This window comes from Pagrus pagrus (genome assembly GCF_965226575.1).
Source record: "Pagrus pagrus genome assembly, chromosome: 7".
Lineage (NCBI taxonomy): Eukaryota > Metazoa > Chordata > Actinopteri > Spariformes > Sparidae > Pagrus > Pagrus pagrus.
The window spans coordinates 31941940-31958068 of NC_140191.1; the positions used below are offsets into that span (position 1 = coordinate 31941940).

The 16129-nt window shown below is 39.2% G+C and overlaps 1 protein-coding gene across 3 annotated transcripts in view; it reads right to left on the reverse strand.

The window, feature by feature from the left end:
* The window catches only part of grik2 (glutamate receptor, ionotropic, kainate 2), a 303295-nt gene that overhangs the window by 34734 nt on the left and 252432 nt on the right, over positions 1–16129 (reverse strand). For all 3 annotated transcript variants that reach the window (XM_084357024.1, XM_084357025.1, XM_084357026.1), the window contains exon 15: positions 12792–13017. In XM_084357024.1, the coding sequence (XP_084213150.1) occupies positions 12792–13017 (226 nt within the window). The remainder of the gene's footprint in view (positions 1–12791; positions 13018–16129) is intronic.

Genomic DNA, 16129 nt, shown 5'->3' on the forward strand with positions numbered 1-16129 from the left:
AAGGCTGTGATCACACTCTTTAACATGTCGTCTGTCCTTCATCTCTGTCCAAGGGCCTTTGGTATCTGACTCTTTCTTTCAGAGCAAGCGGGCCAGCATGTTTCAAAAGCATTTATCACCATGGTGATGGCAAACGTGAATCGAGCTCCGGTATTGTTGCCATCTACAGTTGATACCTCCCTTCAGCCTCGGAGTGGAACAACAAGCCAACGTGTGTCGGATAAATCATTCGCTACAACAAAGAAACAGGCAGCCTTGAAATTGAGCCAGCTCTACCCAATCAAAACAAATGGAAAGACCTCTGCTGTGATATCATGGACTAGATGAACATGAACACTGTGTCAAACAGTCAGGACCTGTGCTGCACTGTGCCAGCTGGGTTTTTGGCAAGTGTCATAACCCAAATTCACGCAAGCATAAAATGGGTGAACAATATGATGTCTTTTGATACACTGAGATGAAAACAGAGCAACAATGTGTCCTTTGTAAATTAGTTTTTTGTCAGAATTGTAAAATATACTGCACACCAGTAGATAGAGAGAACCAGATGGCATTACAAGCCTGGCCTCTGCTGTAACACTTCAAGGCTCCACAGACACCACAGGCCTCTACACTCAGTTACAGATAACTGCTCAAAATTGATATGTTTGTCCAGAGGTCAGGGCAGTGTCACATGATATGATCAGTCACACTCCTTGGTCCAGAGCAAAACGCCTTAACAGCTATTTATATTTATTCAATAAAGCACTGGCAATTTCTTTCCTGTGCTTGACACATGTATATATTAATATATTACATCCAGACTCCATTACTACAATATCATTCTAATTGGTACATCATCCAAAGTACTTACTTAACTCCGGTACATCCACCTTAAATTCATAATCCTTCTGTTCACTTACAAAGCATTCTAAGTCTCCTTCCTATATCATGTAAAGAATCTGGGTATCTTGAAAAAAATAAAAAATGAAAAAAAATAAAGTAAAATGTAAATTACAGATGTAAAATATTACTATTGTGTAACGAAAATAACTTAAGTGTTTATATATATATATATATATATAAATACACATATGGATGTGCAAATGTATGATGTTTATAACAGGTTCTCTGTGAGTCCCAGGAACCCAAAACTGTTCACCTGCTTCACCTCAGCTCCACTGATGTAGACAGGGTGTGTGTCTCCTTGATTTTACATTTTTTATTTTTTCCTGTTAAATGAATTTTGCAGTCCTGCTGCACTATTAAGTTTATTTGTTGGAAAATACTAATATGCATAAAGTGATGGTTATTGATGATTTCCTATGTTTACAGTATTGGTTTGTGATGTACTATGGGTATTTCCTTGAGTGAGTGGAATACATGTGACTGTTACCACACATGTAGGACTTCATCCCGAGTGACTATTTGACCAATTATTGATTTGTCTTTATTACCAAAGACCAATTTTCATTTAAATTACCAAAAGCTACGTTGTCCTTAAAATTTACTTATTAATGTACCCATAAGAAATTCAAACAAATGATGGTGCTAAGAGGCTTTCTGACAAACTCAAACACAAATGTAGGTGTCTAAAAGCAGTTGTTTTTTCTCAGAATTGATTTCAGTTATTATACCTTTGTAGTCCTGATACAAATGTATTTTGTTTTAATGTTCACAATAAATAATCATGAACAGGTGTGATCACACAAGGAAGAAAAAAAACTCATTAGGACACTCAGGTAATGTGTGAAAATAAAAATGATGCTGCTCTGTTAACAAACAAGGTGAAGTTTACTGGAAGTGACATCAATCAAATATCTGATGACTGTAAATAAAGTGATAATTTTCTCCTGAGTCTGGTTGGCTAAGAGATGGACAAAGGTGTTGTTATCCTTGTCATTGCTAAACATAATATGCTAATTTGTTAGCTGAAAACAGGCCTCTGCATGTGTTCCATAAAAGAGGCGCTTAATCTTTCAATTCAGGGAAGAGTAGAGAGTGAAATGACAGGCCATGCTGAATCCAGAATAAGACACATAGATCTAATCTGCCACATCAAAAGAGAGTAACAGCGCAAAAATCCCTCATGCATTGTCTCTCAGTGAGGAGAAAAAACTAGAAAATTCAAATGTGCTGCAATGCCCGACACTCTCAACATGAGTATTTTTGGCCCACCAAGAACAATTCAGCTTTCTTTTTAACACATCAAGAGATTTGTTTTGCATGTTCAGACTAGAGACAAGCACAAAGAACAGCAAATAAATGTGTCCGTGTTTAAAATGATTATATTCTGGGGACTTGGATAAAATGGCTTCAGTGTGTTATAAATATATCAAGCAGCTGCTTTTGATTTGAGGTTCTTCTTACCTTGAGTTCATATTCAAAATAATAATACTCTAAAACTCAACTAGATGCATTATGGTTTACAAGCAGTCCTTCAATTTGGGCACAACTAACTGATTTCTGTAAAACTGAGAATCATTAATCTATGTGTACTGATACCCTCTAATGAATGTAGATACACAAAATGTGGTAACTGTAACTGTCAGGCAAAGTAGGCTACTGTAAGTTCTTGCTCAAACAAGCCACAAAAAGAAAAAAAAGAAAGAAATGGTATTAATGCCTGAGTCTGGTAGATACTGTACTTTTTTTTAAGAAAAAGGGAAACTGTGTGTGTTCCTAAAATGAAGCCAAATAAGCATTTTCATTGACACATCAGGAAAACAGATAATTGTAAATGTATACATATGCACACACATAAAACTGTATGAACATTAATTAATAATTATTAAAACATAGATGCACATTAATTCCCTTCACAGTTGCACTTAATTTGGCAATTTAACCCATCTTGTTTCTCTGTAGTATATATTGCTGTGATATTATAACTGATTTTCTCACGCTTTAGCTCTACTAGTTCTTTAAATTTGTCTTTTCTTGGGCTTTAATGTTGAATCCAATTTCCTGATTACATTATATCTTAACATTATAACTAAGTAATCATCTTTGCTATCCATCATTCCAGGAAGCACTAACACCTTCCTTCACCTTCCCTAAACGTGTGAAAATCATCAAGGGTTTTTTTAGAACTCAAATCACGTTTGCTGCAAAAAATATAAAAAAAGGATTTTAAAAAAATTGACGGAAGTTTGGGACATCTCCACCCATGTTTTTGGCGACACAAACAGATATTTTAAGCCAAAACATGATCTTTTCCAAACACTCGCAACCTGATTTTTGTGCCTCAGCCAAATCAGACCATAAGCAGACTGTTGTTACAACACAGAAAAGTTTCCCTAAAGAAATGCAAAGTTGCAACTTAATGTTTCAATATATCAGTAATATTAGAGAAAGGTATATTACCAAATCATTCAGTCTGGTGACTGGGCTGGTATAAGTTTCCGAAGAGTTGATGTCACTACAGCATCTTTATTCTGTGTGAGCTCTCTATCTAATATCCTTTCTCTATCACACACATCCCAGAGTGTGCTCTGGAGGTGGTGAACGTGGTGGGGGGTTAAGGGTTGGGGGTTGGTTGGGGGTAAGTCACCATAAGTCACGCTGTTGGAGATCTTCTATCAAAAAAGAAATGCATTCCGGACGCTTCCTGTTTATGAGGCAAAGCTGAACAGCCCGGCGGGCAGAGGGAGCGACGACGTGAAGGACAGCAGCCTGCTGACAAGCAGCACAGACACTTCCCCCTTACCCTGTTTGATTAATGCAGCCTAATGAAGCTAAATGAAGATTGATAGTCATCAGGGAGAGAGGCAAAGAGAGAGGAAGGATGAGGAATAATGCAGAGCCTCCTGAGACTACAGTCAGGGCAGAGGGGGAGACGGTGGATGCACCAGCTGCCTGTGCAAAATGGGCAGATAAAACCTGTGATGGTAGTACAGGCAGTGACTGCCTCTGATGACCTATTGGAATAACTCACACAGTCAAAAAACGTATAAACACAGCGAATGATCACCAAAGATAAACTAAAAGGAGTATCCTTGTGAGTCCTTGGTTGGTAAGACCACATTTTAAACACAGCGTACCAGCTTTGAGAGCATCCAGTACAGGAAAAGGGCCAAAACACAAGCCTCAAGAGAAAAAGAAGGAATCTAATCATCACACTGTGAGAGTGTGGAGGGCGGACATTCCCGTGCCTGGTTCACAGCGGGCAGCCATTGTACGGTCACCAGGGCAGGTGCAAAAGATTGAAACTGCCATGATGAAAAGGGAATATATTTTCATCTTAGCTATTTTGTTTGTGTTCAGTCATAATCAGGGCTGGCTGATATCACTTTCTCATTTCGGCACCACAATATGGAAAAAAGACCCTGATTTTTTGCACTCTTAGATATCTGTATAAATATGATATGAAGCCAAATGCTTAAATCCCCTATGTGAATACAAGGATACATGTCTCAGTTTTGCAATACTGCTGCTCGTTGTTATTGACCCATAAACTCCCCCAAGTCTTCCATGAATTTGGAAAGGATTTACTGACTTCTAGTACAGACAGACAGATACACAGACAGATTAACCATAATCACAATTCTTATATTTTTTTCATTTTGTTGCATTTATGTCATTGGATTACATAAATAGAATGAGAGATAGACCAGAGATTTAGACCATTTTACCACTGATACCCCAGTGGGCCAGTCACTGTAAACGTGCCCACTGGGGTATAGCTTATTGTTGAATGTGAGCTCCAAAAGTTTCCAAGATAGCTAACATACATACAGCTGTTTGATATATGCTTCGCAATCACTTGATCTTTCACAGTTGTGTGGCTAGTAATGTCCAAGCATTTTTATATAAGGCGAACATAATAACTCATGCCAACATTGTTTGCTGCCACACCAAGCAGTCAGTGCCTTGATGCAGGTTTCTCTGAAACACTTCAATAAAGAGTTAAAACAAGCTGATCCAAAATACACACTGTCAGAGAGAATGAAATAACATTTTTTTAACAAACCTTCTGGCAACTTCAGTGGAAATGAAAGGACAAACTGAAACAGTTTCCGCTGGTTAATTAACAAATTAATAAGCCTATTGTTAAGGGTACAGTTGTACTGTAGTAGTTGTATGTGACTTGGTATTAATATTGAAACATAAATTGACCTTGTAGTTTATCTTTTGTATGTGTCAACTCAGGAACTAAAAGTCCATTCTGCAGGCTGTTGTTTGCATTTTTAGTGCATCTGAAGAAAATAAAGATGCAAAACACCTGTTTGCAAATGTTTTCTCTCACTAACACACAATATGGCTGAGTTGCACCCACAAGGATTAATTCAATCTAAGATTTGCTCTCATCAGAGTTTAGTAAAACTAGATTTAAAATAAAGCAGAGCTCAGTTGCACAATTACAAATGAATCTCTGCATAGCAAAGCAAACTTCATTTATATAAACCAAAGTTAAACAGAGTTTAATTAATGTGGAGATGCTATCAAATAATTAAAATAATGTATGTATGTTTGTATATAAATGATATATATATATATATATATATATAATTTTTTTAAATCTAGTTTTACTAAACTCTGATGAGAGCAAATCTGTGTGTAAACGCCCCATGTTGCATATTCATTGCTGCAAACATACTAACTGAATGCAGACGCGCTGTTTTGCACCTTTGACAGACGCAACCCTTTTTGCGCACTGCTAGTAAATCAGTTTGTAAATTTTTTTGCGTGTGTAAGGAGTTTTTACACGTTTTAATACACGCAAACCTTTAGTAGATCCGGCCCAGAGTGTTTTATTTACAAAATGAACCGGATGTCATGTTGTTGTTTCGGTGTCTGACTTCCTGTCTGTTCTCTGCTGAATTCGGCTGAATTGCTGCATAGTGCTCTGGCATCCGGCAGAAAGAGAAGCCCTGCGTATCTGCTCCGGAAGGCTCCGGACTGCCGGAGCTGGGACGCAACGCAGCGGAGCCAGTGGAAGTTAAACACATAGACTAGAGTGAAACCTATCAGCTCCGCTGCTGTGGCGGGGCCGTGACGGAGCGGAGCTGGACCGGACACGTATCTGGTGGAATTTAGCCGTAAGTTAATACTGGATCACAGTTTAAATTGGAGTTTAAAGTTTTTGACAGAATTACATTTGATCTAGGTTTGGAGAAAAACCTAAACTGATGTTTAAATTGATGTTTAAAATTTAATCTTGTTAAATAAGTTTTAAGTTTGATGCAACAAAATGTAAACTTAAACCATGGTTTAATCAGGCTTAAAAGCCAATTCTTGTTGGTGCAATCCAGCCAACTATATATTTTGCCCTTTCAGACAAACTCGGAAGATGAACTACATATGACTTTTGTTCCCCACTATAACAGTCGCTGGCTCTCGATGCTTTATTACTGTGTGAACTAAGCACAAATAGTGAGGCCCCAGGAACTATGGTTAAAGAGCTGAATTTAGACTTCCAGTTGAAATGCACGTAAATAGTAAATGGACCGCATTTATGTACAGCTTATATATAAAGCGATTTACAATTTACCTCAGACAGAGGACAGACACATGGGATCCATATTTGTTCTACAACAGCTCTTCAGTTGTTTAAATGTTGTCCTGAGAATCGACACTATTTGTCAGTGGGGGTTTCATGTAGTTAACACGCCATTAGCGATGACTAACAGCTGGGAGGTGAACTAAGTCTGTCCATTACTGAGCAGAGGGAGCTGCCAAGGGGACGAGCGCTGAGTGCTGTGGCTCTATCAGGGCCCAGGTACTATTGCAGGCCGACACCTACTCTCCATTCAAGTCAATGAGATATATGCTAAATGGCCCGGCTACATGGGAATACAGGCTGCATATGGTAAAGGGTACTAAAAGGGTAGGATTAGCAATTTAAATACCTTGTTCTGACTGCATGTGAATGGGCCACCAGGGAGTAATGATGCTAACACCCCTCCTTTCTTCAGTACGGACAATCTGTGTGGTGCACAAGCTGCCACAGGCCAGCACTCACTTTCCCTTTTTTCCGTTCACACTCTTTAGCTTTGCATTTTTCTTTCAGTGACACAGACAGACACATACACACACACATGTGTACAATATGAATAAATGCATGTATTGATATGTACACATTCACAGTAAAATATGTGCAACGTGCACTTTATGTTATAGTCAAGTACACAGTCACCTAGGCATGCATGCAGACACACTAAAGCAAGCAAGCAAACACACACGCACACCCACCCACACACACACACACACACACACACACATACGCATATACTGTAGCAAACCATCAGAAGGAGCACATCAGTCAGGAAATGCAATCACCCAAAGCAAATATAGTCTACCTCCACTGTTTTCAAACACAGCAAAACAGTCACTCAAATTACCTTCTGTGGCTGACCAGCAGAGCATACACAAACAGCAGCAAACGACCTTGCCAACATTCACAGTCCCAGAGGACATCTTCCTGATTTGTCAGGAGGACATAGCTGTTGGATATCATCTATCCTCCGTAGAGTGAGCTTTTTGTAGGTGGATGCTGATGATTTTTGCACCAGAGTTGCCGTTTACAGATCATTTTTTTTAAATGAAGTAAATTTTGTGTCGGGGGGAGGGGGGTGTCTGCAACCCGCTGGGGATCCTCAGAGTTACCATGGGGTGGTGGGTGGGGGTTATTTTCATATTTTCTAAATACACATTAACATGAAACAATACACAGCAAACATACTGTACATTTGTAAAAACAAAACAAAACAAAAAAAATTAAACATATAATTCACACAATCATGTGAGCAAGCTAACCAAACGCTATGCTGAGTCTCAGCTAGATATGCATTATGAAACATATAGAGTGCTGCAGCGATGACGTAATAGGCTAATCTGGGAGTTGGCATCGCCCTGGTCCCCTCGACAAAAACAGGGTTTCTACAGATATAAACAAGTTAAATTTAAGAGTTTTTAAGACCTTTTTAATACCGCTTAATGTGAAATTTAAGACCAAACCTGCGATGGGAAGGTGAGGAGGAGAAAGAAAATGGCTGACTGAACATTGTGTGAATCTTCACTGGCCTCAGGATTCGACACGCTTAAGATTCAGCTGCCAGCGATTTCAATGCAAAACGATTCTCGATGCATCTCAGCATATGGCATCCTCAATGATCTATATCACTGCACATGGTTACTTTTCATTATTTAAATTCCCCTTTTATTCAGAAAGTCCTTCCAATAATCAGACTACAGCAGTCTACAAAATAAAAGCTGCATCTTTTCAATACATAAACATTACAAAAACAAAACACTGATCTATCTGCAGTGTCTTTCACGTTTGTTGTAATCCACAATAATATTGTTTTCTCATGGGAGCTTTAAGATAAGGCATCTATTGACTCTGCTGCACACACCTCCTCAGATCTTGGCTGATTAGCTGGGCTTGCTGTAACTGTTATTATTTATGGCTGCAGACGTTAGCTTCAGGTGAAAATGGCTAACGTGATAAGCAATTGTTGTGAGGCAGAAGTCACACTCAGCGTGGGTCTTGTCCATTCATGAAATCCAACATGTGCCCCCAAGATGTCAGTTTTAATTACCTGCAGATGATCTCTGCCTCCCTCCAACATACCTCCTACATAAGTAACCTAATGTTACAGGGTCAGTGTTGGCCTAATGTCTGCCCACAATTCAAAGCATGGGAGCACGTCGCAACATAACTTTATTGTCCCACTGAGGTTGGACAATCAACAATCAACATAAGGTGTAAACTCTCAATTATCACCTCAGCTCTGAGTATTAGCATAGAGCCAAAAGTTGGGGAAGGCAAGGGATGGCCTTGAAGGCTGTGGATTCGCAACATCTAGGCTAACATCTTTGCATTTTAAGACTTCTTAGAGACTATTTCTTATTTCTGGATTTTAGGACTCATTCCAGTTGCACTCTGTTGGCCAGTTAGCTGTGATATTACCACAGGTGTAAGGATATTTTTGTGAGCCACAATGGATCGTTTTGTAGCTTATCAAGCAAGAGAGTCTGACACACCCTCCACCTCAGAAACCTCTGCAGAAGCTGCAGAGGGGGAGGCTATAGTGCCTAACATTAGCCATGCCACAACTGCCGCTAACTTTGCAGCTACAGGTAAGCGCAAATGAGAGAAGCCCTGCAAATATTCAGAGACTTATCTCAAGTTTATTGACCTTCAGGGAGATTGAGGGTGTTGAATTGCCAATGCATGTTATCTTCTCTGCAGTGCTGTCAAACAAATCTATGAAACCATCAAAGCTGCAGCATCACTCCAACTGTCCTTTCCACGTCTATGTTTAAAATTATAACATGAATGTAGAAATCAGTCATTAATTATTATTTTAGTAGCTTATCAATGTATACAAGATAAGGTATGTTTAAACACGTCATTGTAGACTTAGTATGCAGTTTAATATGCAAAAAAACACATTATACAGTAGGGGGTCCCTGCTCCGTCTCTCAGCTAAGGGGTCAATGGCTTGTAAAGGTTGAAGATCCCTGCCCTCAGAGTTTCCAAATATACCAAATATGTCAGGCTGAACTTTGGGGACATGCAGGGTACTCTGTTTGATGGAATGGAGCAGCCATAAAAACATGGAGTCCCAGGTTTCAATTTTTAACTCCCAGTTATTGCAAAGTGGCTCCAGTCAAGAGCTGATGCACAATATGTGATGTAGTCAGACAGTGAGGAATAAGAAGATTTTGAGTACCTGAGCTGTCTGAAGAGAAATAAAAGAGCAAAACTGTGTATTAAGGATTCCACAAATTATTCAGTGAAACCTTGACTTTTGGATGATCCAGCACACTTTCATGCTACAACTCCTTCAAAGGACAAGTATGATGATTTTTTTCATTTCTGCTAAAAAGTATTGTCTGTGTGTCCAAAGCTTAATATATGATATTCCTCCATGCCATAGACTTCCACACTGTTACACTGCGTGGCATGTTCCTTCATTACTATGACTACACACGCTGTAGTTTATTTTGACTCAACCCTACATACATTATCCTGCTGTCCCGGATACTCATAAGAGGGAATATATCGAATGTATAATATTGAAAATATACTATGTCCTCAGTAGGATCCAGTGGGTTTTGGGCTGAGAGACAGATGATGGATGAACACATTCTTGGTTTTGGTCTTCACATGGGACTAGTTCACAATGTGAAAAATAGAAAGTAACTTGAGCCTCTCTTTTAAATGGTTGGAGAAGCATTAATAAGGTATGCATAACTGTACAAAGGCCTGACGCAAGCCTGGAAAATACCCACTGAGAATCTACTGAACCTGACCAGACACAACAATCAGAAGATGATGTGATTTGGCTTTTGAATTTCTAAAACTTTGTAATGATTTTACAACTCTCTGACTATTTCCCATCTCAAATGAATCCAGAAACAATTTTTTAAAGATAATTTGACAACAATTTGACAACAATTCCTCAGCATTTGCCATATAGTTCCATTTTGACAGTCTGAGGCAGAGCACAATGAAAGCCCACTGAATGATGCTTTCATTCAGGAAAGTGTAGGAAAGGTCATCTGTTGTAGAGTCTGCTTACAATGTAAGATTATTTGTAGAAACCACAATAAACCATGTGTAAATAAATAAATAATGTAGATATGCAAGGACATATTGCTGTTAAAGGCTATAAAATGCTATCAAATTAAAATAAACGTTCACCCAAAAAACAGAATCCCAGATTAATTTGCAAAGGCATTATGTACATTCTTCTGAAAGCCAAAACTTCCTCTTAGCTGCGAAGCTAGAAGTGTTAGCACACATCCTGTCTGAAGGGGAGACTTGGATTTGTCAGATGAGCTGTATGGAGCCATTTCATGTTTTCTTTCACTTGTTTTCTCCAGCCACTTCAGTTGTTTAGGAGAATGCTGCAACCCTGTTTTGCTGTGAAGCTCCATAAATGTTTTATGGACTATTGGGTGAACTGTTCCTTTAATACTATCAATCTGCATCAACATTATTAGTCTGTCTTTGACATCATCTTCTATTTAATGTAGTATGTCTGATATTTTCCAGGCAGATATTGAATAAAGCAGAAGCATCCTTCAAAATAACAGGACATGTCATTCAACGAGTCAGTTCAGGTTTACCAGACTGGCATTCAGTGAGACAGCATGTTGCTCAAAAGCCCTGTTTGCATGAGGTATAAACACTGTAGGAACAATCTTAAAAACTCCTCTCTGTGAATGAATGTGATTAAGATCAGCCCTTTGCATGAGGTCATCGTGTTAAATTGTCTGCCAGCTGTAATTCTGCTGGTACTTAACCAGAGTTTTTCTTCTCACTGCGTTTTGTAACAGGATTATGACAATCTGCTGCTGAGCCCCGTAATCAAATGTTGCACCTCCACACACACAACGTGTAATGTGCCACACTCCCTATTCATCCCTCTATTTATGTTATACTGTTACACTCTGCCTGCTGGAGATAGCCCCAGGATTTTCCCCGCTAAGTAGTCCTCCACATGGGTTACCCTCAGGGATGTATTGCAGCAGGATACACTTTACACAGCTTGGAGCTTACAACATTTTATAGAAATGTTCATGACCTACATTATGATATGAAGGTAGGATCATATTTTTGTTCCACCTTATGATCTACTACTGGTTACATTTGGAGACAGCTTTACCAGGTAGGATTATCAGTCATCACCACATCACTTATAAAATATTGTGAAATGATATCTAGAGTGAAATAAGAAGACTTTTATGGTATAAATCACAAACTTGATTTGGAAACAAAATCCTAAACACAGACATCAACAGCATCAAGCTCTGACCTCTACACCCTTACGTTCCACTGCAACGTCAGAACACTACCTGTTTCTACCTTCTTTCACATGATCCAAAACATCATTAACATTTTACAAACTTTTGGTAAAGTAGTGACACTTTATTTTATGGGTCTGTAATTTTGGAAGAGGTTCATTACAATTACCCTAAAGGACTGTGTAACTCAGTACTAATTAAAGGGCAAATAGAGACCATGTTCAATTGCTACACTTCCATGGAATTGCGAACATTACCTCGAAAGTCTTAGTCAGGTCTCACTAATAAATAATTAAACAGATATTTTTTGGGTTTAAATTGCGATTTTCTTTCCTTTTAGCCTTTTAATTTGCACTGGTCTTGGGGAGTACTACTGCATATGTGAAAGAGCAGTATGAAGCCTTTTGTGGCTCCAGAGGAAGCTGCATGTAATCTAATAAATTGCCTTAAATGATGTCACTCAGTGGCTAAGCTGCATTGCAGGTAATGTAGGCACCAGGTTTTGAAAAGCAGTCCACTGGTCCAACCACACATTCTTCTTTTTAAAATCTGGCGCCTAAATTACCCATAATGTAATTTTGCCACTAAGTGACATCACTGGAGGCAATTTATCAGATTAGCTTCCTCATACTACATTTTTAAATATGCAATAGTACTCCACAAAACCTGTAAACACACTTTAAAGTGTAAAGCTAGTGGCATTACCCTAAGCAAAAACTAATGACAACACATGGCTTATGCATTGTAAACTCATGATATGATTGTACACACCCAGCATGCCTCAGTGACAGTGGTTGAACAACCAAAAGGACGCACAAGAAAACCGCTTCATTCTGTCATTCCGCTGCTAACACTGTCATGTTAAAGGGGCACTATGTAATTTTGGAGATGAAATTCAAGTGCATCATTTGAATATTTACAATATTTTTGAGGGAATAATACAAATTCAGGAATGAATATTTCCATAACTGAACAAAATGCATATGTAGTCTATCTTACAGGCATAAGAAGCTTATGTTTTTCCCTCAGCCAGTGTGTTATTGTTGACATACCCATTGGTGTGCCAACCCCATAGGCTTTAGAATCAATGAGGCCTCCAATTTGGGTGAGGTTGCAGTTGCGCTGTGTGACAAACTCGATGGTGGTGGACTCCATCAGGAATGCGTAGTCTGAGGTGAGCACACGGTGAATGCCTTCTTCAATGTTCTTCACCATCACTGAGTGCCTCCGGCTGCTCATGAACTCCCACATCTTGTCATACGTGGAGATCTTGGTTTTCTGTGAGGAGATACAGAGTGGCATGGTGAGTAACAAAGACATCCTGACTGCTTAGACACAGAACAATATACAAATAAAAGTCACAATAATTCACTATAAAAGCAACACCGTGTTTTGATGGATGTGAAGGTCTAGGTTGGAGGTTAATGAAGAACTATTTTTGTCCCAGCAGTTACAATGTTCTAAGCGACTAAAAGAAACGATGACAGGTAGAGCACTCACATCACTCATTTAAATACCGTCAATGTACACAGCTCTATCAAGGCCTGCAGAGCCATTTACATTCAATTACTTTCCAAATTTCATCAGGAAAACACGTCAATGCTTTAACAGAACTTTTTTTTGCAGCTCCAGCAGTGCTACATGCCTTCTCACTGCCTCAGTCATTATCTCTTGTGAGGAGAATATAGGCTGAAGCAGACGAGCATGCTAAATAGCAACAGCAGTAGTGTGAGTTTGTGTGACCGTACATCTCTGCCGTTCGCGTTGCTGCTATCAGCTATACTTAGGAGCAGTGTTGTCAGTAGCAGTGTGCCTTACTTTCTACACCTGTAATCATGGAGAAAAATCCAGGAGCGCATTACTCTCCAGGGTAGCAGATTTGAAGGCATTTTTGAAGCCATTTGAAACCTAATTAAGTCACATCTTCAAGGTCTTGCCCGCCATTATTGTGTGTAATGACTTTTTGTGGCTGGTCGATATTTTAGATCAACTGGGTGATTTGCGGAGTGCCTATCAGAATCTTTCGGAGTCACCCTTGACAAATCAGGCGATTGAGCATGCAAGCTTCAGACTGCTGATAAGGCGAGAGCAGTGGCTGTGAATACACGGGGAGTCAGATAACCACCTACACTCCAAGTCAGGCAGAAAGCCAAGGTGGGCTTCCCAGAGCCTCCGTATGGGGATCCAGAGCTGATTACGCTTAAACCATAGAGAGATCATGGAAAACGCTACGGTACGCACGATGAATAGCTGTCAAACTGAAATAGCAAACACGTCCACAATAATTCATCCATAACATTGCAGAATATGTCACTTCCATTTTGTTTAAGCAAACTGATTCTGAATATTCTGGCTTCTTCAACTAAATAAAACTCTAGGTCCAGACTGCTCTCCATGGTCTGATTTTCTCAAGTCATCACCTGCATGCCTCTGTTGAAGAAGGCTGTCTCTTTTTTCCGCATATCTGCAAAAACTGCTGCTTAATCCCTTCATCATGTGGCTGTAGATTAGAGATGCTTTACAATCTCCTCCTGTATTCACATCTGTGCTGTACATTTTAGTCATGCATTCTGTTCTGTATGTCCTTAAATCAGAATCACTGAGCGCTGAATGGCCCCCAGCTGTATATGTGAGGCAACAATGAGTTATGTGGGGTGATGAGGAGAAAAGAGGCAGCCAAAACCACTATCAGCCTTAGTTATGTCAACATGTTGAATGAAAAATCCTCTCTATCACTACATGAGTGAATCTTTACATTGTATAGTAACTGGTTTATATCAAGTAATTCTTTACACTGAGACACATTTAAGATTGAAAGGAAATGACTTCTGATCTTTGTCATATCAGTATGGGTTTATGGATGCAAATTACACTTTTACTACAATTTCAATACCAAGTGAGAAATTTTGGCGTTTTGTCTCTATAACTCATTTATATTTGCATGGAAAATCACTATAGTAGGGTGTTTCATACATCCATTCAATTCAAAAATCTTGCTTTATCATGACTGACATAAAGGAGAAGCAAAGGTGTATGATGGGGAGTCTAAACCGCAGTCGGATGGACGCGGTTAATGCTTCATCACAGAGCATGATGAATGTGGCTAAGTCAGACCAAAAAATTATAATATTTAACTCAAGAAAAAAAAATCAATAAACAATAGCTGAATTTGAAAAAAAAATATTGTCTTGAATTAACCAGCCGGTGAGGATGTAACCATAACATGTTGCATAACGCTAAGCACAAACAAAACTAGATAAGCATTGCCACAGAGCCATACATTAAGGGAAACGTTCCTTCCTCTGTAGATGCTTGCCACAATCAATTCAGAAACTCTGACAATAGCATAGTAATTATGTTAAAAAAGCTAATTACATTAACCTGTAGCGTCATTGGGTTACACCCCGCTGTTCCGAAATAGACTACCATTCATCGTAATAACGTGGTTTCCCATTTTTTCTAAAGACCCCGCTATTCCGAAAAGGCTATTGTGGAACCCCTGACCCTAACCCCTAACCCTAACCATATTGGGAAGTAATTGGAACTTGAAAGTCGGATTAGGAACAGCGGTGTCTCGGAGTGGGGTGTGTCGGAATGGAGGGGTTTCGCAATGGAGGTGTTTCGGAACGTCAAGCTGTTCCTGCGTCATTGCGCACAAGCATAGACATGAGTGGGAGTGACTTCAGGCAGGAAGGCAGGAAGACAAGCCGTTCATCTAACATCAAGGTTCATAAATGGTATTGTCCAGTTAAGGGGTAAGATTCCTTCAGGCATTCATTCTGGGAAAAATAGACTTATAAAAAATAAAACTTCAGTAATGAAAAAAAAAAAAAAGACTTCAGTAATGATAGATACAGAAATGTTTCTACCCCCAAACCTGTTGTTTTTATCTGTTTTGGAGGGTCAAAGTCGCAATTAGCGAGGTCACACTACCTGCTGTAAATCCAACTCTGCCTTCATTAGGTCTATCTAGGTAGTGTTCTTAATGCAGAAACAAACCTACAATATGCAAGCCTCCTCTTCACAGTCATCCATCACAGTTTAATAAAGTGATTATACATGTCATTTATTACCTAAAAGAAGTAACTGTTTTAAGAACTTTGCAAATGTTGACAGTCAGTGTCACAGGGCCATGCAGTAGTCTGCGCTCTTCTTGATGAATATCATGAGGTAAATATAGCCTTGTGTCTCTAACAACATTATTATGGTAAATTAGTCTGCCCTCTTTATGTCTGCTGTATGATTTTACAGAACTGGGATGATTACTGTGCACTTTTATTGCCTTTTCCCCAAGGTCCTGCAGCGCGTCTTTAGTTTGATTTGTTATTTTGTTGACTCTGCACTGTTGGCCAGAAAATAGGCTCCATAGCTACTGTAAGCTGTTACGTGA